General features: G+C 33.8%; 1 protein-coding gene across 1 annotated transcript in view; it reads left to right on the top strand.

Moving 5' to 3' along the window:
• The window catches only part of LOC140447039 (phenoloxidase-activating factor 1-like), a 33,122-nt gene that overhangs the window by 2,186 nt on the left and 3,663 nt on the right, over positions 1-27,273 (top strand). The window contains exons 2-5 of the mRNA XM_072539626.1: positions 3,070-3,347; positions 12,976-13,184; positions 17,172-17,356; positions 24,860-25,099. Coding sequence (XP_072395727.1) covers positions 3,070-3,347; positions 12,976-13,184; positions 17,172-17,356; positions 24,860-25,099 — 912 coding nt within the window. The remainder of the gene's footprint in view (positions 1-3,069; positions 3,348-12,975; positions 13,185-17,171; positions 17,357-24,859; positions 25,100-27,273) is intronic.

Genomic DNA, 27,273 nt, shown 5'->3' with positions numbered 1-27,273 from the left:
CGTAGTCTGTTATTATCGCGGTGTCGCCTCTGCAAAAATGTTCTCCACATAGATATTGAAGAGCATAGGAGACAAAAGACACCCCTGTCGCACCCTCTTAAAATTTCAAATTCTTCTGTGTTGGTTGATTTGTTTAGTCTAGTTACCTATATATAGTGATGTAATTTAAAATAATCAATTACGACTAATCTCGTTGAGTTTAGGAACAAGCGCTTAAACTCGTCGATTTTTATTTTAAATTCGCGTCTTGTCAGATTTATTAGTAATATGGTTAAATGCTTGAATATAATGAACAAAATAATGGCAGATATCGAGTACAAATTTTTTTAAATCTTGTTCAACTATTTCGTTCTCAGAGTATCTTCAGGGGCATTTCGTCAAAAATTTTGGCTATCCAGCACTGCAATGAATGTAAAATACGTTAAATGCATTTACACAAAAATTTATACTAGACAAAGGACAAACAGTTTCAAATTATTTCTAAGCTACATTCTGGGAAACGGCAGAAGACAAAACTTATTTTGTCTCCTGCCCTTGAGGACAATCAAAGAACCAGCCTTCATCCTACTCAACGAAGAAAATTGTGTAGCAAACCTATCAGCCGGCTTTGGTTGCCAATGCTAAAAGAAGAAGTCAACAAGAAGAATATACTAACAATAGCTGAGTAATACAAGGTCAAACACATCGTCAACAATCTAACACACATATAACATATATGCAACACACAATACATACATAATGAATAAATTTACGTTGCACAACCACAACTATGATATAATTTTTTACACAAAAATATAACACGTAACACACAGAAACAGTCAGAATTTAATGGGCTGTTGGCCTACACGATCTAGATCAAGCGTGTCAACTTTGAAATGACATAACCAATTACAATATCTTTGGTTATGCACATTTTTTCAGAATTTGTACACAAAAAATCTTTTTCGAGAATGATTTCCGAAAAGTGGTAATCGAAACGTTAAATATTGGTTAATTACAAATGTAATTTCCGTTACAATCACAACCAATAATTGTGGCTTAATAACATAAAAAACATAATATTTAACAACCTAAAGTTGTTGTATTTGTCACATCGTTGGAGTCTTGTCGATTTGTGCCTTTCTTGTATATATTGTTAGAGAGTTTGGAAGCTTTAATTTGTTTTCTTTTAATAGGTTTATTATTTTATCATAGGCCTTATCTAGTAATGGCAGCCTGGCTTCTGGCTCGTCAGTTTGTTTTATTTTTTACTTGGCTCGTCATTTAAAACCGCGCGTGTATCACACTGGCGAGCAAAACCGGCAGTTTTCAAGTGAAACGAGCAGTTTTTAATCATGGATATGCGAACTCTCAGCCACGACTTTTTATTAGAATTTATAGATTGTTTACGAGACTGTGTTTGCTTAAGGAAATGTACATCGCCAGAATACAAAAACAAAACAACTTGACTTACCGCATATGTCAAACTTTTAAATGCCCAACCTCTAGGGCGTCTCCACTTTGTAATTTCGTAGTATGCTATAGCGAGGTACCTAACATAAAACTTCACTTTCAGTTGAACACGACATGTTAGCTATGGACGGTTGACAATGACCGTTTTGCTCGCTAGTAGATCAGCACCAACGAGCTACGAGTAAAACCGTCGTTCTTAAAACCGCAGTATTATGGCTCGCACGTCGATCACCTACTTTACGTTGTTTTATTGTTTTTTAATATGGTGTGCTCTCTTGTCTATGGTTTTTTTTTCGGTAAAGTATGCTTCTATTAATATTGATTTTAAAAGTTTATGTATCTCTTTATTATTGTTATTGGTACCTCTTTTATTGTATGTTTGTTTTACATTTATCATTTTGAGGTTGCCTTCAATTTTTAAAATGTTAATTTTTAATCCAGTCCACAGTTGGCTAAGATCTGGTTTTTCTTGTATATTGTTTATTTTTAAGTACATAGCAATTTTTGTTTTGAATCTAAGTCTGATCTTAGTCAGTGTCTTAATGATGATATAATCTATTTAATCTCACACCTTGAGGGTTCTTAATAATCTTTTACCATCAGATGTCTGCCACAGACTAATCTTTGCTGTTGCTTTGCATATTAGTCATTACTCTTCAGATATAATGCATTATTTCTGCCTTTCTTGTTACAGTATAGTTTTACTAGCGGTGAAATTATATATGAATGTCGTAGTTGAGTATCTGTATCGAACAAAATAAGGAATTATTTTATTGTTGTCTTTAGCTAATACCGACAAAGCTACTTCCCTATGTCATATGAATATTGATATCATCGGTAATAATAAGGTAAATTTTCAATATTTTCGGTCAACGTTACTTAGTTTAGGACATGTACCATGCATGGCTCTTTGTGGTAGTTCCAATAAAAGTTATCCTCTGCAACAGAGATATAAGCATCCCTTTCCGATTAAGAATGCTAAGGGGCTACCTATTTAACACGCTTTTATACGATGTAGAGGCCTGGACTCTCAAGCAGAACAATATAAAAAATATTGAAAGTTTAGAGATGTGCTGCTACCGTCGAATGCTAAAGATAAGTTGGGTTGAAAGAGTTACAAATTTTGAAGTAATGCGAAGGATAGGAAAAGACCCAGAAATTTTGTCAACGATCAAGCGAAGAAAACTCGAATATTTGGGTCACGTGATGAGAGGACATAAATACGCATTACTTCAAAATATAATGCAAGGAAAAATAGAAGGAAAACGGAATCTATGCCATAGAAGAATGCCATGGCTGCGTAATTTGAGAGAGTGGTTTGGCTGTACCACTAATTAACTCTTTAGGTCAGCTGTTAACAAGGTGAGGATAGCCTTAATGATTTCCAATCTCCGATAGGAGTGGCACAAAAAGAAGAAGAAGAATAAAAGTTATCATCCCTAGAATATAACTCCTAGACCTCAATGTAAAACAAAGTAGTAGTAAAAAAATTTCATAATATCTATTTTGATTTTGTCAGCGATTTGTACTATTGCAGATTTTCCTGATTTTACCGCAACATGTATGTTTGATGTAAATTTTGTTTATTCTATAAATTTAAATAAATTATTTTTACAGAACGTGGAGAGTCATGCATAACCCCAACTGGAGAAACTGGTACCTGTGTATCAGTTTACAACTGCAAACTTTTTCTAGAAGCCTTTACACGTAAAGATTTATTACAAATAAGTTTTATAAAACGGTCGCAATGTGGATATGATACAGAGCCTTTGGTCTGTTGTAGCTCACGAGTTGACTTCCATAGATTTAGGAGAGCTGTAAATATTGGTAACGGAAAAACTGTTAACTTTACTAGAAGTAGAGCTATTCCAAATAGAACTACTTGTGGTTTACAGGTAATAATGTGTTGGCTTTAATACTTATTTTTGTTGTAAATAATAACGTTTTTAATACGAAGTATTTATGCTTCGAAAAGAAAAATATAATATAACTAAGAGGGTTATAAGGAGTAAAGGATGTGATTACATATCCATTTAATAAATATATTTAACAATCTCATCGACAATACTTGGTAATTGTGACAAACATTACACAATTTAATATTGAGTTAAAATAACTGGCTGTACAGTATGCGTCAAGATAATTGAGAACAAATCAGCGATTTTAGATTAACAATGTCAAAAGAATACAAGAAAATATTGATGGAAACGTGGATTCAGAGTCAAATCAAATACGTAGAGACCAGTAAATAAACCATTAAAAAGCTGTTATGAGTTGGAACATATCAGTACACAAAGAGAGAAGAAGAAAACTAAATATACCGAAGGATATAACACCCAGCAATATTAAGCCATCAACGTCTTGTGTGACCACTTGGTTACGCAAACACGCCATCAATTAATGTTGATTGTCGCTTAACTTATCCGCAGATCAACTTTTAGTTACTAGATGCAAGTGTATTCAATTTGTTACTGTATTAAATTCAATAGTTTGGAAGAAAAGAATAGTATAGCTTTGTGAATTCATGCGTATTAACGAATGTGCAAATTTTAGAACCGAGATTTGAGTAAGTAGTTTTATTATAGTTAAGGAAGTCCCATATAGACCCATTTACATAAAATTTAAATAAGGCTTCATCACACTATTACCAAATGGTTAGACTAGGCTAATAAGAGATCTAATTAATTTTTTATTTACAGGAGAGGTTTGATGCTCCAGGAAGCCTTGGATATGGTTTATAACATGACAATTATTTAACCATATAATAATAAGTCCATCCAAATGTTTTAACTGATGAAGATTCGGCTGGCCAAGATAATGGTGGATTTGTAGATAACCTGTCCCGAAGACAATTAATAGCAGAAGCCGAGCTGGGTTATTTTGATGGTGCACCATAAGACAATAGTGTTTTTAATGAAATAAAAGACGAGCAAACACCACGTATGTCATCACTTGATTCAGAACCTAATACATACTAGTTTTTTGAAATCACTAAAGGGACAAAATCAGGAAAGCCAAAGAAGAATGGATGAGCAGCAACTGTGAGGAACTCGGAGATTTACTAAAAAAGCATGACTACTTTAATGCATACAAAAGATTAAGGAAGTCACAAATATGAAGAACAAAATCACTACAACAACTTTATTAGATGATAACAACCAAATAGTATCTAGTCCAGAAAATGTAGAAGATATGTGGGAAAAATACATCAAAGATCTGTTTGATGACGAGATAACAGAACCACAAATGAATATAGTCCAAGAAACAATACTTGATATATTAACATCTGAAGTTACAAAAACAATCAATACGGCAAAGCCACGAAAAGCCTCAGGTCCAGATGAAATATACGTAGAGATGATAAAGCTTATTAATAAAGAAAATCTTCAGACGTTAACACTATTATTTAACCAAATATATACCACTGGAATCTTCCCAGAAGACTGGCTTAGATCGACATTTATACCTATACCCAAGAAAAATTAAGCAAATAGATGCTCACAGTTCAGATTAATTAGCCTGATGAGCCATTTTCTGAAAATTTTACTCAAAATTGTACATCAACGAATATACAGAGAATGCAAAAGAAGCCTGAGCGACAATCGATTTGGATTTCGTATGGGGCTTGGTACAAGGGAGGCATTATTTGGCCTCCAGATATTACTACAAAAATGCCGAGATCAGGGAAAAGACGTGTTTCTCTGTTTTATCGACTATGAAATAGCGTTTGATCGAGTAAAACTCACAGAACTCATAGAAACCCAAACACAACATGGTATAGACCATAACACTGTAGCACTTATTAAAAAACTATATTGGGATCAAATCGTCTGACAGAAGAATTGCCAAAAAAAAGAGGAGTTCGTCAGGGCTGTGTACTTTCTCCACTGTTATTTAATATATATTCCGAAAAGGTCTTTCAAAATGCCATCGAAAAAATTAAAGAAGGAATAAAAATAAACAACTTAAGATACGCAGACAATACCGTCATTATTGCGGACAGTGCTGAGGGTTTACAACGACTTTTAAATGTCATAACCAGAGAGGGAGATAGCTTGGGACTAAATATAAACACAAATAAAACAAAAGTAATGGCTGTAACACGTGCATCAAATGTCGACATTAATATTTGTATCTATAACAAACATATAGAACCAGTACAAAAATTCCAGTATCTTGGTTGCTGGATAACAAACGATCTTGACAACGAGGTCGAAATACGAGCTCGTATAGAATATGCTAGGTCCGCATTTCAACGAATGAAAAAATTCCTAATGAAATCTACGTTATCGTTGGATATCCGATACCAATTTGTAAAAACGTTTATTTATTCCATAATGCTATACGGAGTGGAAACATGGACTATCGGAATTACAAGTATGAGGCGTATAGAAGCCTTTGAGATGTAATTTTTTCGAAGGATGCTGAAGATCTCTTGGACAGAGCACGTGACCAACAACGAGGTGCTAAGAAGAATGCGTACTACGAGAGAACTCCTAAATATTGTAAAAAACAGAAAAACGAGTTATCTAGGACATATATACAGAGGAGAAAAATACAACTTCCAACGACTTATACTGGAAGTGAAAGTGGAAGGAAGAAGAGGTCCAGGAAGAAAAAAATGCTCCTGGTTGAAGAATGTAAGGGACTGGATAGGCATGCACACACATTCTATACTAAGAACAGCTCAAGATAGAGAGCAATTTGCTGTAGTTATAACCAACCTTCAGTAATGGAGAAGGCACCTTCAGAAGAAGAAAGAGAAAAAAGTATACTAAAAGAATTTGCATCGATGGAGATTTTATGTAAAAACATCCGACTTTCCCAAAGCAGACTACTCACAATTTAAAAATATGAGCCCTATAAATTTGTTTTGAGTTGTTTTTCGATAACGAAATGCTAGGCCATATTTTGGACGAAACCAGAAAATACGCTCTTTGTAAATTGTCCTGATCCAAAGATTACCTTGAACGAGCTCAAATGTTTTTTGTGTATTTTGATTGTATCTGAAAACAACTATCTTCCTGGAAAAAGGTTTTATTAAGACAATGGAGCAGACATTTCCAACAAAATGGTGAATTATGCAATGCGTCGCGATAGGTGTATCCAAATAATGCGTTTAATGCACTGTGCTGATAATACGCAAATGGATTTAAATAATCAAATCTAAAAATTGGGATAAGTAATCAAAAAATTACAGAGTTCTCTTACCAAATATTATCAATCAACTGAAAATATGAATTGTGATGAGTCAATGGGGAAACTTGCATTTGGAAAGCCACCCGCTCCCCTTGACTCGATGTTGGACACTTTGTCACAACAAAAGCTTACCAAATCCATGTAGATAACCTTTTTACTGGATTCCATTTAATAGTGTATTTAAAAGAAAAAGGATATGGTGTCACAGGAACAATAAGAGAGAACAGAATAAATACCACAAGATGTTTCACTTGTCGATAAAAAAAACTATGTCCAAACAAACTCGAGGTTATTTGGTTTCAAAAATTGACAAGGAAGATAGTATTATGTTGATAAGATGGATGGATAACGCCATCGTAACCATGGCATCAACTTCATATGTGTGCATTCTATTCAATAAGTAAAACGTTATTCACATTCTGAAAAAAAAAATGGTCCAAGTTCCTCGCCCAAATGTTGTTGGAATGTATAACAAGTTTATAGGAGGCACTGCTAGAATGGATGAAGATTTAACAAGATACCGTATAAGTATTTGTAGTAAGAAATAGTATTGGTCTATACTTACATAGTTAATTAACGCTACAGTGCAAAAATCGTGGATATTTTATAAGTGTTTAGGGAGACCGACAACATATTTGAATTTTCGACGTGAAATCGCGACTGCTTAGCTTAACAAATTCAGAAACATTTCCATTAGACCTGGTAGACCAACAACAAGTAGAAGTAGTCTATCTTTTAACATAATCTCTGACAACATTATGTACGATGATATTAACCATCTCATTATACCTGTTCCTAACAAAAAACGAAGGCGGTGAGCAGGAGAATGGTTCTGTCAACTAGGAAATACGCACTGTGAGAAATGCGCTATTGGACTCTGCATTGAATGCTTTGCCATATTTCATAGAGCAAATCTTATAATATTTTTATAGTATTTTGACCTAGTGTTACCATATGGTCACAGTTTGTAATGTCATATATTCGATAAACAAATAAAATTTAATAGGTTTTTTTCCTTTATGTATTTTTCCTAAACTAAATTTGGTAAAAAACCACCAGATTAACAAAAAAATTAGTTTAGACTTTGATGGGTTGACGGAACGGGGAAGAGATAAAATGAGCTAATTGTAAATATTACCAAGTGAGACAGCAAACTACAAAAGCTAATAGAAAAGCAGACTACTTAAACAACACATAGAAAACTAAAATGTACCAGGTGGTCCAATAAGCCGATCTCTCGGCTATATATCAGAAACCATTCATGTTATAACTTTAGGAGAAAAAATTCCTTACTAAAAGAGGCCAAGAGAAATCGGTGGAAACAACTTTCAAGTTTCTGGGTTAACCGCTAGGTGGCGTAACCTATGAAGAAAATTTTGAAAACCAGTTTTTGGGAAATATGCCCAATTATACCTAGTGTTCAATTCAGTGTGTGTTCAAGTAAACTAGAAAGAGGCCTAAATTCTGCACAAAGTTGTTCAAGTACTTTTTTATTTTTTCAAATAAAGGGTGGGGGGTAGTGGGAAAGTATTTGTGGATAAATACCTATAACTTTGGTTTGAATCAACCAATTTTAACGAAATTAGTGTCATTAGAAAGAGTGTGGATGAACTAATTAACATCTACTATAAAACAATTGTATTTAGTTTTAATTGTCATAGGTAGAGGGTACTTTCGAATAGAAAAAAATAAAATTTGTTTTTCGTTACAATGTTTAATGGATTTCTTTTGTTTCATGTTTTCTTTAAAATGTTAACCTATCTATTGTAAATTATAATGAATCTGGATTAAATTCGTAACAAAATGGCGCAAACCGCATGTTAATAGCTTTTGTCTAACTCGAGATATGAATAAAAACGCATAAACATAAGTAAGTATAATATTGACTCACCCTGTATTATAAATTAAAATAAAAAATAAATCAGTAGGCACTTTCAAATTTTTTTATAACAGAAGAATCTTAATGTTGATACCTATTTTGACCATTGTTATGTCATATGATTAAAAATAGTTTTTTCGAAACTAAGTATTCTACGACAATAAATTTGACGGGGAGTTCATATTGTTTATTTATTAACAGCAGTCACAACATTATTAATATTAAGAAGTGTTATAATTCGAATTAAAGATTGCACTTTTTTCAATAGATATTAATATTGGTAATTGATATAATTGGTAATAGATATTAATATTGGTAATACTGATATTATAAGTAATTAATTATCAGTACTAATAATTCGTGATGAGTATATCAAATGGAGAATTATATGATATGATTGGAGTTTTTTTTTCGAATGTCATCAAAATGCCGCAATTGCCTCACGTATATATTCTGTAAGATATCCTGACAGGAGACATTATGGCAAAGAAGTATTCGAAAGAAAGGCAAGAAGATTAAGAGAAACTGGTAGTTTTCATCGTCCTTGTTTTAAACGACGTAGTAGAGGTATGACCGAAGATAATTCAATTAATGTTCTTGCTTTAATTTAACAGAATCCACATATAAGTAGTCGGCAAATCTCTATAGCATACCCATACATACCCAAAACTACTGTTATAAGGATTTTAAAACATCACAGGTTGGTGTTTCATATTATAAAGTGAACGTTTAGGTCAGAAACTTGGAATTCCCTTTAAACTTCAACTGTTATTTTAATATTCCGATAAAAACGGCAACACGGCGCTTTTATCCTTTTATCCGTTTCTTAAAAATACTTATGCACGATTTGTCTTGTGAAACAATTGTGGATTTTTCAAGATGTTTTCTTTCAAGTTCTTTCAAGATATGGTGGTTTCTTTTTCACCATCATTTGTTGTTCTGTTTTTTAGACTGCATCCTTATCATGCAGTTCTCCACCAAGCTTTACATGAAAGAGATTTTGATGCAAGGCTGGATTACTGCAATTGGATGTTAGGTCTGCTAGAAGAACAACTGCATATCATGTCAAATATTTTGTGGACAGGCGGGGCTACGTTTAATAGTGCGGGTGGTGTTAATCTACATAATACGCATTATTGTGCTGAAGAAAATCCGCACTGAATATATGAGGTGCAGGTTCAAGTTAGATGGAATCTTAATGTTTGGTGTAGTATAGTTGATGGAAAAATCGTAGATCCATATTTCTTTGAAAGAACTTAAAATGGCGCAACATATTTGGATTTTCTGGAAAATCAGTTGCCTGTTTTATTGGAAGATATTTATATAATAGTATATCAACAGCTAAGATTTAAGCAGCTGTTATGTCTACGGGCGAAAGATTACATCTTTCTCTGGACAACGATTGAAAACAAAATGATGTTTTTTGATTTTAATGGAGATAGGGTGTTAAGAATCCCCCGAAGGAACAAAATAGTAGCAAATGCAACAAAAATAATTTGAACCTGGAACGTCCGAAGTATGTTAAGGCCAGGAAAAATGGCCAACATCATAAAAGAAATGAGACGACTTAATATGATAGTATTAGGGTGCAGCGAAGTTAGATGGCCGAACAGCGGCAAAACCGAATCAGACGAGTAGCACATATACTATTCAGGTGATAACACAACAAATAATAGAAATGGCGTTGCAATTATTATTAGGAAAGAATGGGATGATGCGGTTGTAGGATTTCTACAAAATCTCGGATGGAGTAGCTTAGTTGAAAATAGATGCAAGACCAAACAACCTTAATATCTTACAAATTTATGCACCAACATCGGATAGCTCAGAGCAGGAGATTGAAAATTTCTATGAAGAATTAAGGAATGCATCGAAAAATATGAAAAAAGAAGAAATCAGTATATTCATGGGAGACTTTAATGCCAAAATTGTAAGGGTACAGTAGAAGGCATAATAGGAGAGTATGGATTGGGTATACGGAATGAAAGAGGAGAAAGACTGATACAATTTTGTCAAGAAACAGATAAGGTAATCATAAACAGCCAATTCAAACTACCAGCTAGAAGGCTATATACCTGGAGGTCTCCCGCCGATAGCCCGCAACAAATAATTAGAAATCAAATAGATTATTTTCTAATAAATAAAAGGTTTCGTAATGCGGTTACTTCAATAAAAACCTGTCCTGGAGCAGATATCAACTCCGACCATAACTTATTGCTTGCTGAACTGTGAGTAAGGATGAAAAAAACTCGAAAATTGAGCGTTATATGAACGGTGTATATACAAAAACTAAAACAAAGCAACGTTAAACAACAAATGCAAGAAGAAATAAATACAAAATTTACCGACATTGCAACACATAATAGGAAAGATATAGATACAATGTGGAACGAGATCAAAGATGTATTACTAACAACAACAATAAACAACATCAAACAGGAAAGACAAATAAAACAACTATAGATAACACATCAGATTTTAGAGCTTATGGAGCAAAGAAGAGAGTTTAAAAATAAAGAGACAGAAAAGTACAAGGACCACCAACAAAAGGTAATTACTTAAAGAAATAAAACTAGCAAAAGAATCCTGGCTGTTATAAAAATGCTTAGAAATAGAGATCCTACAGAAAGAACATGATATATTCAATATGCACAGGAAGATAAAAGAAATGGCGGGACTATATAGAACAACAATGCCCACTGCACTGTTTGATAAAGATGAAAACATATTATTTAATACGCAAGAAAAACTGGACAGATGGCAGGAATATATAGCAGAACTGTTCAGTGACAAACAACACATTGAAGTATATGACAACGTCGAGAATGGACCAACAATAACAAAATCGGAAGTAAGATCTGCTATAAGTCGTCTAAAAAACAACAAAGCACCAGGACCTGATGGAATATATGCTGAGGTATTGAAATTGATAGAAGATAATCAACTTGACATTATGACAGAATTATTTAACCGTATATATGAAATGGGAACTTTACCAAAAGATTGGTACATGTCCATATTTATACCACTACCAAAAAAGCAAATTCTAAGAAATGTGAAGAACATCGAATCATTAGCCTCATAAACCACTCACTTAAAATATTCTTAAACTAGGGGGAGGGTATTGCTGATGTACAATTTGGATTTCGCAGCGGTCTTGGCACAAGAAAAGCACATTTTAGCATACAAGTATTGATACAATTAGCAAAAGATGTTAATACAGATGTCTTTGCCTGTTTCATTGACTTCGAAAAGGAATTTAACAAAGTACAGCATGAGAAGCTTATTGAAACTTTGCGAATCGCAAACATCGATGACAGAGATATAAGAATAATAGCCAATCTCTATAGGAAATAAGTAGCCAAGATAAGATATGAAGACGACACTATCCTTGTTGTGGATAGTGCTGAAGGATTACAAAGACTGATAGATCAAGTAGTTAACATCGGTAGCAAATATGGAATGAGACTTAATAATAACAACACGAAAATTATGATTATAAGCAAAAACCAAGATACAGATGCAAAGTTTATGGCAGATGATGAGGTATTGGATAGAACAGAAAAAATAACATACCTAGGATGCAACATCACAGACAGCTGGGATCACTCATACGAGATTAAATGTAGGATCGAAAAAGCAAGGAGTGCCTTCCAACAGATGAAGAAAGTTCTCTGCAATTTAACCTTGAACTTACATCTCCGACTCAAAATCCTTAATTGTTATGTGTTTTCTGTTCTTATATATGGAGCAGAGGCATAGACACTCACTGATTGTCTTTGCAGACGGAACGTCTTGAAGACGGTTGCACTCTTTCGAGATGTGGTGCTATCGTCGCATTCTCAGAATATCATATGTACATCATATAACTAACGACACAGTAATGCAATGTTTACATAAAGAACCTGAAGTCTTGAAATCCATTAAAGAAAGAAAGTTAGCATACTTCGGACATATAGTGAGAAATGAAAATAAATACAGAATCCTACTATTGATATTAGAAGGGAAAATTGAAGGAAATAGAGGACCAGGACGCCGCCGAATATCCTGGTTTAAGAATTTGAGACAGTGGACAGGTATGACCACCACAGGCCTATTTCGAACAGCTGCTAATAAAATACGATGGGCCATTGTGATAGCCAACATCCGTAGAGGATAGGCACTAGCGGAAGAAGAAGATATTCAAAAGAGTTGTTTCTCTAATAATGTAGTAAACCTTGATAGAGATAATTCCTACAACTAAAAATTAATTCAATATACCGAATTCTAATGATAGCAGATATGAAATATTTGTTTTAAGCTTTTGTGAAAAATATGTATTATGAACATTTTATCCATTTTTACGGTAATAAGCCATATAAAATCTCGCAGATCCACTTCTTTATATTGTAAAAGGTAATCATAAAAATCCGGTCTTATTTGTGTGTTTAAAGGTTTTATTTTAGGAATCTGACAACACTGGCAAAATAGTGACAAAAATTTTTGGAGGAACAGAAGCAGATTTAAAAGAGTTTCCATGGATGGTACGACTTGGATACATAAACAAAGTTAAAAAAATAGAATGGAATTGTGGAGGTTCACTAATCAGTTCAAGTTTCGTCTTAACTGCTGCACATTGTGTAACAAAGGAAACTCAGGCTTCTGTTGGACGACTGTGAGTACTTTTATAATATATATCTATTTTGAATCCATCACTTATTTAAGGCGAAAACAAGATGTTACGTGAACATTTTTGTCTCTGCAACGTCCTTATCTAAGTTAACCAAATTATGCACTTATATTGATTATGTATGTAACTATCTAATGCTAGTACTTATTTTTAATTATTGACATTGATTTACTCAAAAATTCACCATTAAAATTTGATAAGGAGCTAGCTGAGGCACCCATATTCAAAATTCGAGGCTTACGGAGTATCAGCCTGTCATCATTCGTTGAGATAGATATCGTTTTCTTGAGCCTTAAATGAACCTAACCTGCACAATTGTAAAATAATGGCAATGAGATATTATTATTATTATTTCCAGATTTAGCCATACGCCTTACACTCCCTCTAAGGGGAAAATTCACTCATCCCAGATACCTACGGTATCAAAAGGATTGAGCTCTGGTGGGACTCTTTCCGTGTTATCGAACCCTAGGTGACTTGGCATCTCCCAAAAATTTTCGTACACATCTGGACGTTGAGAGCAGTACAGCTTTCTGCATGGTCTTGTGGAGATGTTCATTCAGACCTAGCTTTTTTATGTTTTCCAGAAGGCTTCGTAATGACTCCAGTAGTAGAGATAATAATAGGTATTATCTGGGTACTTTATATTCTCCACTGTCTTTGTATTTGAATTTCCAGATCGCTGTACTTGGCGATCTTTTCGTTCTGTTTAACACGAAGATTATTGTTGTTGGGTATCGCCACATCAATTAGTGTTGTTTGTCTCTTTAGTTTATTAACTAGTATAAGATCTGGGCTATTATGTGCCACTGTTTGGTCTGTGACCACAGTGTGGTCCTAGTATAGATTGTAGCTATCATTCTCAAGTATACATTTAGGAACGTATTGATAATATGGGAGATGGTTTGTTTGGAGAAGTTAAAGTTTGATGGCTATATCTTGATAAAAGATCTTTCCTACTGAGTCGTGCTGTTCCTTATATTTAGTTGCAGCAAATACCTGGCAGCTCCCGGTAAGGTGTAGGATGGTTTCTTGAGCTTGACATCCATATCGGCATTTGCCATTTTGGACCTGAAGGTCTTTGATATTTCAGGTAATTTTTGGTTGGTATGACCTGATCCTGAATGGCGAGTAATAAACTTTCTATTTCAGGGAACATCTTTCCTTATGTCAGCTAATAATTCGACGCTATATTGTCGACATGGTCGTGACTGACCTCATTAGGATGTCGCCCGTGAAGAGGTTTACCCATCCAGGTGCGCATTTTTTTGTCTTTAGTAAGATGGTTTATGCGCATTTCCGGTTCCTTCAGTTTAATCGGTGTTTTACCCTCTACTGCACAAATTGCGCGATGTAGAGTAGATGTCTCAGCCTGCACCTGAAAATAAGTTCTTAAATTAGTAATGTGTTTTTCTAGTTGCTCACTTATATCCATAAGTCCTCGTCCTCCTAAATATCGCGGTAATGTCGTTCTTTCTACTGCACTTCGAGGATGGTGTTTTTGTGCCTTTGTGAGGGGTGTTCGTACTTTTCGCTGAAGATTTTCTATATCCGTTTTTGTCCACTTAATAATACCAAATGAGTAGCTAAGGTATGCCATAAGGTATAGCCATGCATAGGTATTTTGTGCCTTAAACAAATTTTTACTATTAAGGTGTGAAGGAAGCAGCTGTTTTGCCCTTCGTATAAACTCAGTAGTTATCTCAGTTTTCATTTACCTATGGTCAATCTTCCGCTCTTGCTTTATTCCGAGGTATTTATGCATACCATTTTTACCGATGGTCTTAATGTTCTGGCCATTTTGCATATCGAATCCACCAGGCTGAACCTTTCCTTTGATTATATTAAAGATATGGCCGATGTGCGTCTTCTAATTTCATTAGAGAAATTTTCCCCTGTTTTCAGCATCTGATCCAAGTTGCTTCGAGTGGAAGCCAATAGTTTTAAATCATCCATATACAATAGATGATTTAGCTTTGCCACAACAGTACTGTTATTTTTGATGCTAACAGCTGTGTCAGTTAAGTTCAGTAGCTGGGATAGGGGGTTCATTGCTAGACAAAACCACAGTGAAATCAACGAGTCTTCTTGAAATAGGCCCCGGTTGATCGCAATATTTTCAGTTTCGATATTGTTTTCACCAGGTATTTGGAGGTGAATTTTTGTCTTCCAATCTGACATGTTTTGAAAAGGTCACTACATTATCATCTAATATATTTTTAATATATCTATAAGACAATCATGCGGCACTGAATCAAACGCTTTCTTTTAGTCGATAAAAGCAGTAAAGAGATTTCTTTTTTTGCTATATGCTTGGTTAGAAATGACAAAGTCGATGATAAGTTGTTTTTTGTAACCCATGGAACTCTTAGGGCACCCTTTCTGTAAAGACTCTATGATATTGTTTAGAGTACAGTGTTGGTAGATACGCCGAGCTAGATAGAATGTGACCAATTTATACAAAGTTGTAAGACAAGTAATTGGGCGATACTTCGTTGGATCATGGGTGTTATTTTGATCTTTTGGTATTAAATAAGTCTGAGCTGACGACTCTATGTCCGGAAAAGAGTGTGTGCTCGGCCACTCAGCCACCGATTTGGCAAAATAAATTTTGTTCTCCTCGCCGGCTGAGCGTCCGAGTGGAGTCCGGCCACCAAGCCCATGTATGCCGCACATGACCTCAGTGCTCGGATTTCGCGAGTAGATCAGTTAACTTGATCTGCCTTAAGGGCCTAGTCCGCAATGCGGTATATAGAAGGCCTGACGGGCCCCTTCTATATTTGACTATATGAATTTAAGTTAACGTTAAAACGTTTTAATGAAAATATCAAAAGTACTAAGTGATTTAATCGGAAAACACTTTTTTTGTGGACTTCCTTGGTGCTTCGGGACTATAAAATGCCTGGGCAATAATTCTTTCCTTTTTTCCTTAATCCTATAACTAACGCACTGCGAGAGACAGACAGACTACACATTCCAGCCGGCAAACGATCGTAGGAAGTTTAAAATAAGAACCAAGAAAACAAGTGGGGAGGACCGTTATTTAGCGCTAGACGAGTTAAAACGCGTAGGCATCTTATATATTGTACAAAAATTTTAAGCACGAGTTAACTCGATTATGCGAAAATAGAAACGTAATTAAAACCGAGTTAACTCGAGTGAGTACGTTAAGTGGTTAATCACCTTTTTCTAACCAAAACTCATAGAATTTAACGAAAATTTGCCAATTTTTAAAACTCTCTGCCGAGAACCATGTTTTCCCGTTTAGAACCTAATTCTTAATTTCTACACTACACTAAATCTACATCGAAGAGATGTCTTATCCTCCCATATCGATATAAATATAAACGGAAAGATTTCTGTTAATTTGGATGGCAAATATCTAGGCGGAATCAATATCAACCGAAATAGCAATTAAAATTATTTTAAACAGACTCGAAAATAAATATATTATCAATATCAGAGGCAAAAAGATTAAAAGTCTTTTTCGGTGTTTTATTATATATGGGGTAAAATGAAAATGCTACAAAATAAATACGAAATTTTGCAAAAAATAGGTTTACTCTTTATATTTAAAAAGATTTAATTGTATTAAAGCCTCATCTGTTTGGTCTTAGACCTTAATAATGGGAGATATACCCGAAGTCTATAGAATTTAAAATTATTCGTCACCGTACTGATATCGTAGATTTAAACCCTAAAAATTGAGTAAAGAACCTATATAGAAAACTAGGCTTAATATTAATTGTTGAAGCGTTACCGTAAAAAAAAACATGAAAAACATAGATATTTTCCTGAACCTATGATATATCGCATTAAAATTCTTGTATCAATTACTGAAATAAAAATTGCAGTGTCCAAACTGATGGTATTAGACAGTTTGTTACAATTTCCTATAAAATTGCATTTTGCGTTTGTATAATTGCGTTTAAAAATAAGATTTATTTATTACATCTGACTTGGTATTTCCAGAACATTCGTAAAATTGGGAGAGCACAATTTAACATCCGAAATTGATTGCGACCAAGATGGAATCTGCAACCAAAAACCTATTATTATTGGTATTTCAAGGATAATGCAACATCAAAACTACAACTCCAAAGTTCAAAGTAATGATATTGCCCTACTAAAACTCAGTAAGAATGTTTCATATACAGGTAAGATATATCAATATATCTTATGAATAAGGAAACAAACACTGAGTCGTTGAAATCTGTTAATATTGAATTCAAGCTGATGAAGTTCTAATATTGATACTAACATCTTTAATTAAAATTAGACTTTTGACTTGCTAAAGCCTATTACTAGTTTTAAGAACGTACTTATGCTAAGATAAAACAGATAATTTAACCATTTTTCTGCCGAAGTTAATGTTTCGACAACACATTTCAAGTTCACTGTAATAATATATACAATAAATATATAACATTTTGAATCTACCGCACATTATATGAAAATAATAGGATATCTTCGTTTTCTTAGTCTTTTATCTTTGTTCTTTAGACAAAGGTCTCTTCCATCTCTTGTCATCGATCTCTATCCCGAGCAATATACTTACAGTTTGTTTCGGCTATTTTTTCGAAGTCCTCCACTTATTATATTTGTGGTCTTTCTCTTTGCCGTCTATTTTTGTAAGATTCTCAATGTTGTACTGTGGCGTTCCAATGTTGGTCACTAAAGTCTATTAGTATGACCTTTAAATCTACATTTAAGTTAATACAATAATAATATGAAAATGTAAAAGGGTCATTTGACCTCAATTTGTGGCTAGTTTTAACTACTCTTAAGATTTAAATGTTTACCAAAAGTTGTATTTACCAATCTAGATTTTACCTTTGCATTGATTCTTTAACGTGGAAATACTTATTTCCAGGTTTTCACTGATGATGGTCCGATTGGACAGGAAACGTTCTGAATGAAGTTCTGAATCCTTTTTGGATAATTTGAATTTTTTAATAAATATAGCATTTTACACCTTTTACATTAAGTTTTCATTTACTTGCAAGTTTTTTTAAATTGTGGTATACAGCCAACCTCTGTGATTTTTCCTTGTAATTTTTAATTTAATATTTCAAGTCATTTTTTTTTACAAAGAAGGTACATCAACCTATGTGGTTATTACCGTCGCTCGGTATTACAATCTTTTTTTATATTTATGGATACTGACAACTTACTACTTCCTTACTTACTTGTAATATATACTAATTTTGACAAATATAGATTTTTATTTTACATACATAAATCTGAGTTATACTAAGTACCTTGGTTAATAGACGCATTGACTATAACACATTTATTTGTACACGTACTGATGTTTATATTTGGTTGTATATTCTTATTGATTTAAGAAAAGTTAAAACTGACGAATAGACACAGTTTTCTTCTCGAAACTCGCGTAGCGTTGTCGGTAGGTTACACTTTTTCCTCTCATTTGAATATGCAGGACATTCGATTAGGCAATGTTGGACACTTAGCCTGTCAAATCACTTACCGCACATTGGATGAATACTTCCAGTAATATGATATTCATGTGGTAAGCGTGTATGTCCTAATCTACTACTACTACTACTTGTCGGTTTATAACGTTCTCCGCCGTTTTCCGACTTCCAATCGCCACTTAGACCGGTTGTTCCATAGATCTTCTTTTATGGCCCTCTCTCTCAGTTCTTTATTTATTCCTTTGCTCCAACTTTTTCTCGGTCTACCTCGTTTTCTCTTTCCTTCTGGTTGCCACTTTAGTATTTCTTTTGGCATTCATTGTTCGTCCATTCTTTGTATGTGTCCGAACCAGATAAGTTGTTTTGTTGTTAGGTCATCTGTGATTGTTTGTTTGATTCCCATTATTTTTCTAATGCGTTCGTTGGTAATCCTTTCTCTTCTAGATCTTCCTGCTTCTCTTCTCCAAAAATCCATTTCCGTCGCTTTCAGCGTTGACAGTGTTCTTTCTTTTAGTGGCCATACCTCACAGCTGTATAAAGTGATACTTTTTACTATAGTCTCATATATCCTCTTTTTAATTTCTTTGCTGATGGATTGGTCCCATAAAATGGTGTTTAACATTGTGATGGCTTTTCTCCCTGACGTATTTCTCTCTCTTATGGCTTTGTCTAATGTTCCATCTTGTGAAATAGTGATACCTAGGTATTTGTAGTCACAGCAGTGCTTTATCGTAGTGTTATCGTCTAATATGAGATCTTTTTGTTCTGCTCTAATGCACAGGTATTCGGTTTTCTTTTTATTTACTTCTAGACCCCATATATCATACTCTTTAATTAATTTTCGTGCCATATAGTTTAAATCGTCATAATCTTGAACCATTATTACTTGATCGTCTGCAAAGTTAAGCGTATATACCATAGTATTGGTGAGCGGTATCCCCATTGTCCTGCATTTTTGTTTCCATATTTTTAAAGCACTTTCGAAGTATATTTTAAATAAAGTGGGAGACAAGCAACATCCTTGCTTTAATCCTTTTGATGTTATAAATCCTGTTGTTATTTGTGTCCCTGCTTTTATCTTTGTTATTGGTTGGTTGTATAGCACTTTGACGGCTTTTATTAATTCTCTATTAATATTCGTGCTTTCTATTGATTGCCACAGCTTCTTCAGTGGAACGTTGTTGTAGGCTTTCCTTAGGTCGACGAACAACATATGAATCTCTTGATTCCTTGCCATCTTTTTTTCTATTATCTGGGTTAAGGAGAAAATGTGGTCAATAGTGGATCGACCCGTACGAAATCCTGCTTGTTCTTCTGCTTTATAATCTAAGTATTCTCTCTCGATTCGGTTCTTTAACACCTTTAAACATATTCGACTCATAGATCCGGTTACAGCTATTCCTCGGTAATTTTCACAATTATTTTTATCACCCTTTTTATGTATAGTGCTGAGGTATGATATCTTCCATTCCGTAGGGATTTCGCTTGTGTTTATGCATTCTTGAAAAGGTTGTCGAAGACATTCGTACAATTTGTTCGTTCCGTACTAAACAATTCTCCGGGTATATCTTCTGGTCCGGGTGCTTTGTTCCACTTCAGCTGTTTACATAAATTTTTAATTTCCTCTGTTGTTAATCTAATTGGCGAGCCAACTATTGAAATTCTATCTTGGTTTTGATTTATATGTTCCTGAAATTCGACTCTATTCTCTACCAAAAGTCCTTTGAAATACTCTTCCCAGTCTTCAGATTTCTTTCCCAAGACTCGTTCTTCCTCTTAGAGATTTTCCTTCGTACTTCTGCTTGTTTTTCCTTATATTTTATTTTGTCTTGTAATGATTTAGAACTTAAATATTGTTGTTGTCTTTTACATTTTATTTCTTCCTCTATTTCGGTATCTGACCAGTATGGTTTGTTTACCTTGGGTTTTATGTAGTATCCCATTGCTTCAAATGCTGCTTCGTGTAAACAGTTTTTTATATGTTTATATAGCTGGTCGATATTCTTGGTGGCGGGAATTTGTAGCTTCTTATCCAATCTATTTTTAAATAAGTCTTGAGTATTTCTTCATCTAGGCTTCTGATGTTGTATCTTCGTTCCTGTATCTTTTCTGTTGTGTTTATGTCTATGCGTGTTTCTCTCTGTTGTCTTCGGATTGGGAAGTGTATTTTTGAACGTAATAAATAGTGATCGCTACCGCATGTTGCACTTCTCTGAACTCTTACATCTTGTACTCTTAGTCGGGTTTTTTGTTTTGTTACAATATAATCGATTATTGATTTTATGTTTCGTGTTTCCTGAGTCCATGTATAGCTGTGTGTCAGTTTATGTGGAAAGTATCCATTTAAGATTCTGAGTTGATTCTGGTTTCTGGATGTCCTAATCTCAGTCAGTTTATTACAAATTTTGAATAAAATCCTTTATAAAAAGGTATATAAAAAACCCAGTTGGGCTATGTTAAATTGGCAAAACGTTTTCGGAATAAGTATTCCATCATCAGTACCAAGTTAATACATGGATGTAGCCACTAAATATGGGGTTACAAACCCTTTAAAAATTGCTAATTGAAATTTAGTTTACATTATGTCTGTTTTACAATTTAGATGGTAAAGTTACCGTTGGATTGGTAACATGGTGACATATGACTCTGCAATAAGTTGCAAGTCCTGAGACGGTATGTCTACGAGGACTTCAATCTTTGATTTAAGTCCTCGTAGACATACCGTCTCAGGACTTGCAACTTATTGCAGAGTCATATGTCACCATGTTACCAATCCAACGGTAACTTTACCATCTAAATTGTAAAACAGACATAATGTAAACTAAATTTCAATTAGCAATTTTTAAAGGGTTTGTAACCCCATATTTAGTGGCTACATCCATGTATTAACTTGGTACTGATGATGGAATACTTATTCCGAAAACGTTTTGCCAATTTAACATAGCCCAACTGGGTTTTTTATATACCTTTTTATAAAGGATTTTATTCAAAATTTTTAATATATGGTATACAGCCAAACACAGGAACTTAGTTTCCTTGTGGATGTTTATTACAGTTTGATCTTTCCTGTTGCTATACTTATTGGTCCATCTTTTAACTGTTGTTTTTATATCTCGTAGTTTTTGTTGAAATTGATTCCGTTCTTGAAGTCACCGTTCATTCAACGTCGAGTTAATGCAGTGATAAAAATCTTTCTTATAGGTAGGTTCTGTCAAGTCTTCGTTGTTAACTAAAGATTTGGCGGCAGCATCTACTCTTAGGCACCATTTGGGTAAATGGTGTCTAAGTTGGCGTTCAGTGCAAATTCTAATGCTTTGTAGATTGCGAATAGTTCTCCTGTATTTTCTGTGCTAAAATTTAGATTGTGTATGAAGCAGTGTAGTCACGAGACGTGTAGTACAGTGTACGTGTAGTACTAGAAGCAAAGACATTGTTTCTGACGGGATTTTCACTATTTGCTGAAACATTTGCAGCTAGGCTAAGATATTGTCTTCTTAATTCCAGAAGAATTTTTCCTACTAAACATAGTAAGCTATTTGCAGGTGGGGTACAAAAAGCTCCTAAGGTTATTCTTACAGCAGCATCTTGGATTGTCTGCAACCCTTTTAAAAGTGATTTACTGGTAGACCTATATCTTCTTGAACCGTTATCGACTTTAGATCTAATAAGGCTTTTATATACTGTCAATAGGATATCTTGATCATATCCCCAATTTTTAGTAGGTAAGACTTTCATTATGTTCAAATATTGTTGATAAGATGTTTTAAGATAATAAATATGTTGCTTAAAATGTAAATGTTTGTCAAAATTAATTCCAAGGAATTTTATACAATCAACATATTCTATTTTTGTATTAAAGATTGTAAGTTCTGGACTTCTAACATTACGTTTTCTGGTGAAATGGATACATTTACTTTTGTTGGAGCAAAATTTCATTCCCGATTTCATTGACCATTTTTCTAATGCAGAAATAGTATCTTGTAAGGTTTGTTTAATTAGTTCTATATTTCTTCCTTTACAATAAATTATGAGATCATCTACGAATAGCCTACTCTTTATTGGTGGAGTATCATTTTTCATAATACTATTAATAGCAATAAAAAAAAGAGTAACACTAATCGATGATCCTTGAGGGGTACCATTTTCCTGTATTCTTGTTTTAGAAATGGAATCGTCTACTTTTACTTGGAAGCTTCGGTTTTTTTAAAAGTTAGTGACAAAGATTAGTATATTTCCTTGTATACCTAATTTCTGTAAAGTTTTAATTATTCCATGGCGCCAAACTGTGTCAAATGCTCTGGTTATATAAAAAAATACCGCTATGCAGCTTTAACTATTTGCTAGCGCTTCATGTATTTCAGACTCGAGGTCAACTAAGTTATCTAGAGTTGATCTGTCTTTACGAAATCGCTTTGTTTGTTAGATAGAACAGATATTTGCTCGAGTATCCAAATAAGGCGTTGGTTAATTAATTTTTCGAGCACTTTGCTGATTGTACATCCTAACGATACTGGACGGTGGGAGTTTGGGTCTGAATGTGGTTTACCAGGTTTAAGAATAGGTATTGTGTAAACATCATTCCAAGTCTGTGCAAATACTCCTTCGAGCCATATTTTGTTATATATCTTTAGTAAATAGGCAGTTCCATTTTAAGGCAAATTTTTAAGGAAAATAATAGGAATATCATCTGGATCAGGACCAGAGTTTTTAATAGAATTTATAGATTCAGTTAACTCTTCTTCTAGTATTGGTACATTTATTGGTAGTTTATCGCTTTTATCATAATTAAATTCTTGTAATTCTTCTTTGGTTTTAAATTGTAAAACTCTTGAGAAAAGTTTTCATTACTTGAATATGACTGGTAGGATGAAAATACATTGGCTATTCCAGATCTAGATGTATGAATTTTGTTATTATATTCTAAAAATATTATTGATGAGTTTGTGTGGCATCCCAAAATTTTGTTAATTTGTTTCCACATTATTGCTGCTGGGGTAGAACTGTTTATTGTTGATACAATTTTTTTCCACGATTCCTTTTTGGCTTCTTTTACCACTTTTCTACTAATAGCCTTAACTTCTTATATTCTAGAAGATTTTCTTGTGTTTTTTGTCTTTTGTATTTATTGAATGCTCTTTTTTCCGATGATATGATCTGCTGCGGAAAGTATGACTGAGGAAAGTTTATTTACTAAGACGTTTATATTGTCATGTGGGGATGGATCTGAAAAATAATTCAATTGTTTCTCTACAAATTGTGTAAATGGTGACCAATCTTCTATTTCTGTATTCCATCTAGTGTATGGTTGAATTTTTTGTTTGTTTTCGAAATGTATCACTATCGGAAAATGATCGTTTTCATACAATTGTGTACTAGCTTCCCAAGTTATGTTTTGTACTAAAGAATGGTCTACAAGAGATCAGAAGTCAATGCGACTAGTGTTTCCAGTAAAAGAGTTAAATCTTGTTTGAGATCCATCGTTAAGTAGGGTAATATTAATTACCTATTAGATCCCCAAAGTGGACTGTGTCCATTTAGATCTTCTATTATAATCTTAGGCGATGGAATTTGATCTATAATATGAGTTATCTCTTTTATACCTACATCAGTATTCGGTGTAAAATAAATGTTAAGGATGTTAATACTTTTTGGAGTTTTTATGGTTACTGCTACTGCTTCAAGGTTGGTCTTTAAAGTTATTTGTCTATATTCCAATAAGATGTTAACATAAATAGAAACCCTTCCACTGGCTTTTTTAAAATCAAGTCTGTTTTTATGAAAACCTGTAAAGGCCTTTAATTTTGCTAATTTTTGGTCAAGAAAATTCGTTTCTTGGAGACATATTATTGAAGGTGAGTGTTTAGTAATTAATAATTTAAACATTTCTAGTTGTGTATAATAACCGTTTGAGTTCCACTGAAGAATTGACATTTGTTAATGTTAATTTTTATCATCAATTTAGATATTTTGCGTTTAATTTTTGTGCAACGATTTCAAGTCATTGTTTTATAAGGAAGCGCAACAGTTTTAAAGCTAACTTGAAATAATTTGTTTTATGCACAATAGGCTAATTGCGCATTAATATTTTACTACCATAAATCAGCGCAGAAGAGTCCCTTTAAAATACTAGCAGAAAAATATTTTTTTTTAAGAAAAAATTGAAATTTCCCGCCTTTTCTGCAATAATAGAAAATATACTATAGATTTACTTATTTCTTATAGATTCGATTAGACCTATTTGTCTTCCTGAACCAAATGAAGAATCCTTAAGAAGTAAGGAATCGCTTATAGCATCGGGTTGGGGCAACACTGAAACAGGTGGTCGTTCCCAAGTGAAACTCAAAGTTGATCTCCCTTTTCGCACTAAAGATGAGTGTACCAAAGCTTTTAATAAAACAAAAGTCAAACTCAATGAAAATCAAATATGCGCCGGAGGAGAAGACGGCAAAGATTCTTGTCAAGGTAAATTCATTACTTTTACATTTATTACAAGCTTTTTACAAACTTAAGTTTAATTATAGAATGTACAGCTCTACTAACGCATAGCTTGTGTCTTAGAAAATTCGTTCGTGTACTTTGTGATAAAAATAAAAAATTTCCATAGATCAGGATAATTATTTCCCTTATGCGAAATCGGGAGCTTACATTGCCAAAGTTAGAATCAACTGGTTGTGCTTAGCTCACGTTTCCCGGCCCAAATACAGAAGCCGGTAAGTTAATTATTGACTTATATGAAAACACATAGCACTCGATTAGAAATCTTGTTCTCTACAAATTGCAATATGTCTCAAAAATAAATCAGAGTCTGGAGTTGCCATTAGGAATCGTCTGACCTGCCATCATATCATCTTGTGAGTCACTGTTCTGTCATGTATTTGATGGTTTGCAGTGGTCCACAGTCACAAAGTGGGGATGGTCTTTACTGCCTTTGTGCATCATGTAATTACATTTGGCGTGTTGTCTTTTAACTTTGTTCAGAATATACCAGGCATTGCAAGCCAAATTAAACACTGGTGCTTTTTGGGTATTAAAAGGCGTGTTTATTCTCGAGTCATTGTGGTCATGAGTTTAAGCTCTTCTTCAACAGCTGACTTTGCTTGGAAATTTATTTTTGTACGTGTAGGCTGTTAAGTCAGACCGAGGAACAGTATCGCAGACGGGAATAATACGAGTAGGCCTAGGGATGATTGCAGCATGGATACTGATTGTCCCCATATTGTGCTGCATAGCATTTGGATGACGCTGTTTCTGAATTTTAGTTTTTTGGTGTTTTTGTCAGATGTTCTTGGAATGATAACTTTTTAATGAGGATCACCCCATGTACTTTGGCGTTTTATTAAAAGTTGTGTTTTTAAATTGTATGTTAATTATTCTTCCTACAAGCCTATTATTTAGGTGGAAACTGGAAACCTCTGTTTCCGTGACTGTTTAATAAAATTGTATTAAGAATATTTCTTACAGCAACAGTACTTATGAACTACTATAATTCAGTAGGTATTGAAATAAAGGGTAAACTAAGAATATGATTGGTGGTAAGTATCTACAAGCTGATACTGCATTTTAACGTTGTTTAATGCGCGATTTTACAATTGCCACGTTCATACGATAACTTCGGTTATATTACTGAAAGGCGTGGATGATGTCAACTTGCAACTATGTCTCGACGAAGTTGATGGTACGATTTGGTACAATTATTTTTCTGCTGTTGACGTACGGTATGTAGAGTGTTAACGTTCAAGCTGGTTAAAAGTGCATAGTGATTACTCTTTTGACCTTAGGTATATATTTTTGAATCATATGGTCTCACAATTCACGTTAATTCTCCAACAAGAATCTCAAAAACATCATCCTCAACAATTGATTATGTGGTTTCTGATTTTCCACCCGCTGACGTCCATTCTACAGTTATTTATAGGTGGCTTTCTGATCATGAAGCGGTGTATACCAAGTTTAGCAGTTTCAAAACACCCCACTCAACAACCAGACGATTAGGCAGGATTTTTTTCCACTCAAAACTTTCGTAAATTCTATAATTCATGCTTGACTTCTGAGTAGAGTTTTTCTTCCGGGGACATTGACTGTAATGTTAGTGATCTTCTAAATAGAGTTGTATCTATTTTTAATAACGCATTTCCTCTATTAAACATCAGGCCAAAACATTACAAACCTTGGATTACCAAAGGCATTCGCATATCTGCGAAGAATATGCGTTCTCTGCTATATATTAAAACTTTAATGATAATGGGTATCCCCATCTCTGATTATATCAATACGTACAGAAAATGCTATCTAAAACTACTCAAAGTAGCCAAAAATCCTACTTTCATAATCGTCTAACAAGCTGCAAAAATATTTCAAAAGAAACTTGGTCAATAATAAACGATTTTCGAAATAAAACCAGTGCAGCGAGTCAAACGTTTTCTTTTCCTTACCCCGAAAATCTAAATGATTACTTTGTTATAGGTAGTTTATTTTTATGAACGAGAGAGTAATTAGCATAATTTTAACTGGTAGCTCCGACCACTCAATGGGCGTGCTCAAGATTAATTGAAAAATTACTTTGAATAATTGTAAAAAATAAATGAATTATTTCAGTGTTATAAACTGTTATGTGTATGTAAACAAAAGTGACCTCT

Source organism: Diabrotica undecimpunctata, chromosome 7 (assembly GCF_040954645.1).
Source record: "Diabrotica undecimpunctata isolate CICGRU chromosome 7, icDiaUnde3, whole genome shotgun sequence".
NCBI lineage: Eukaryota > Metazoa > Arthropoda > Insecta > Coleoptera > Chrysomelidae > Diabrotica > Diabrotica undecimpunctata.
The sequence above is the reverse complement of the archived record's forward strand: the minus strand, read 5'-3'. Positions and strand labels throughout refer to the sequence as shown.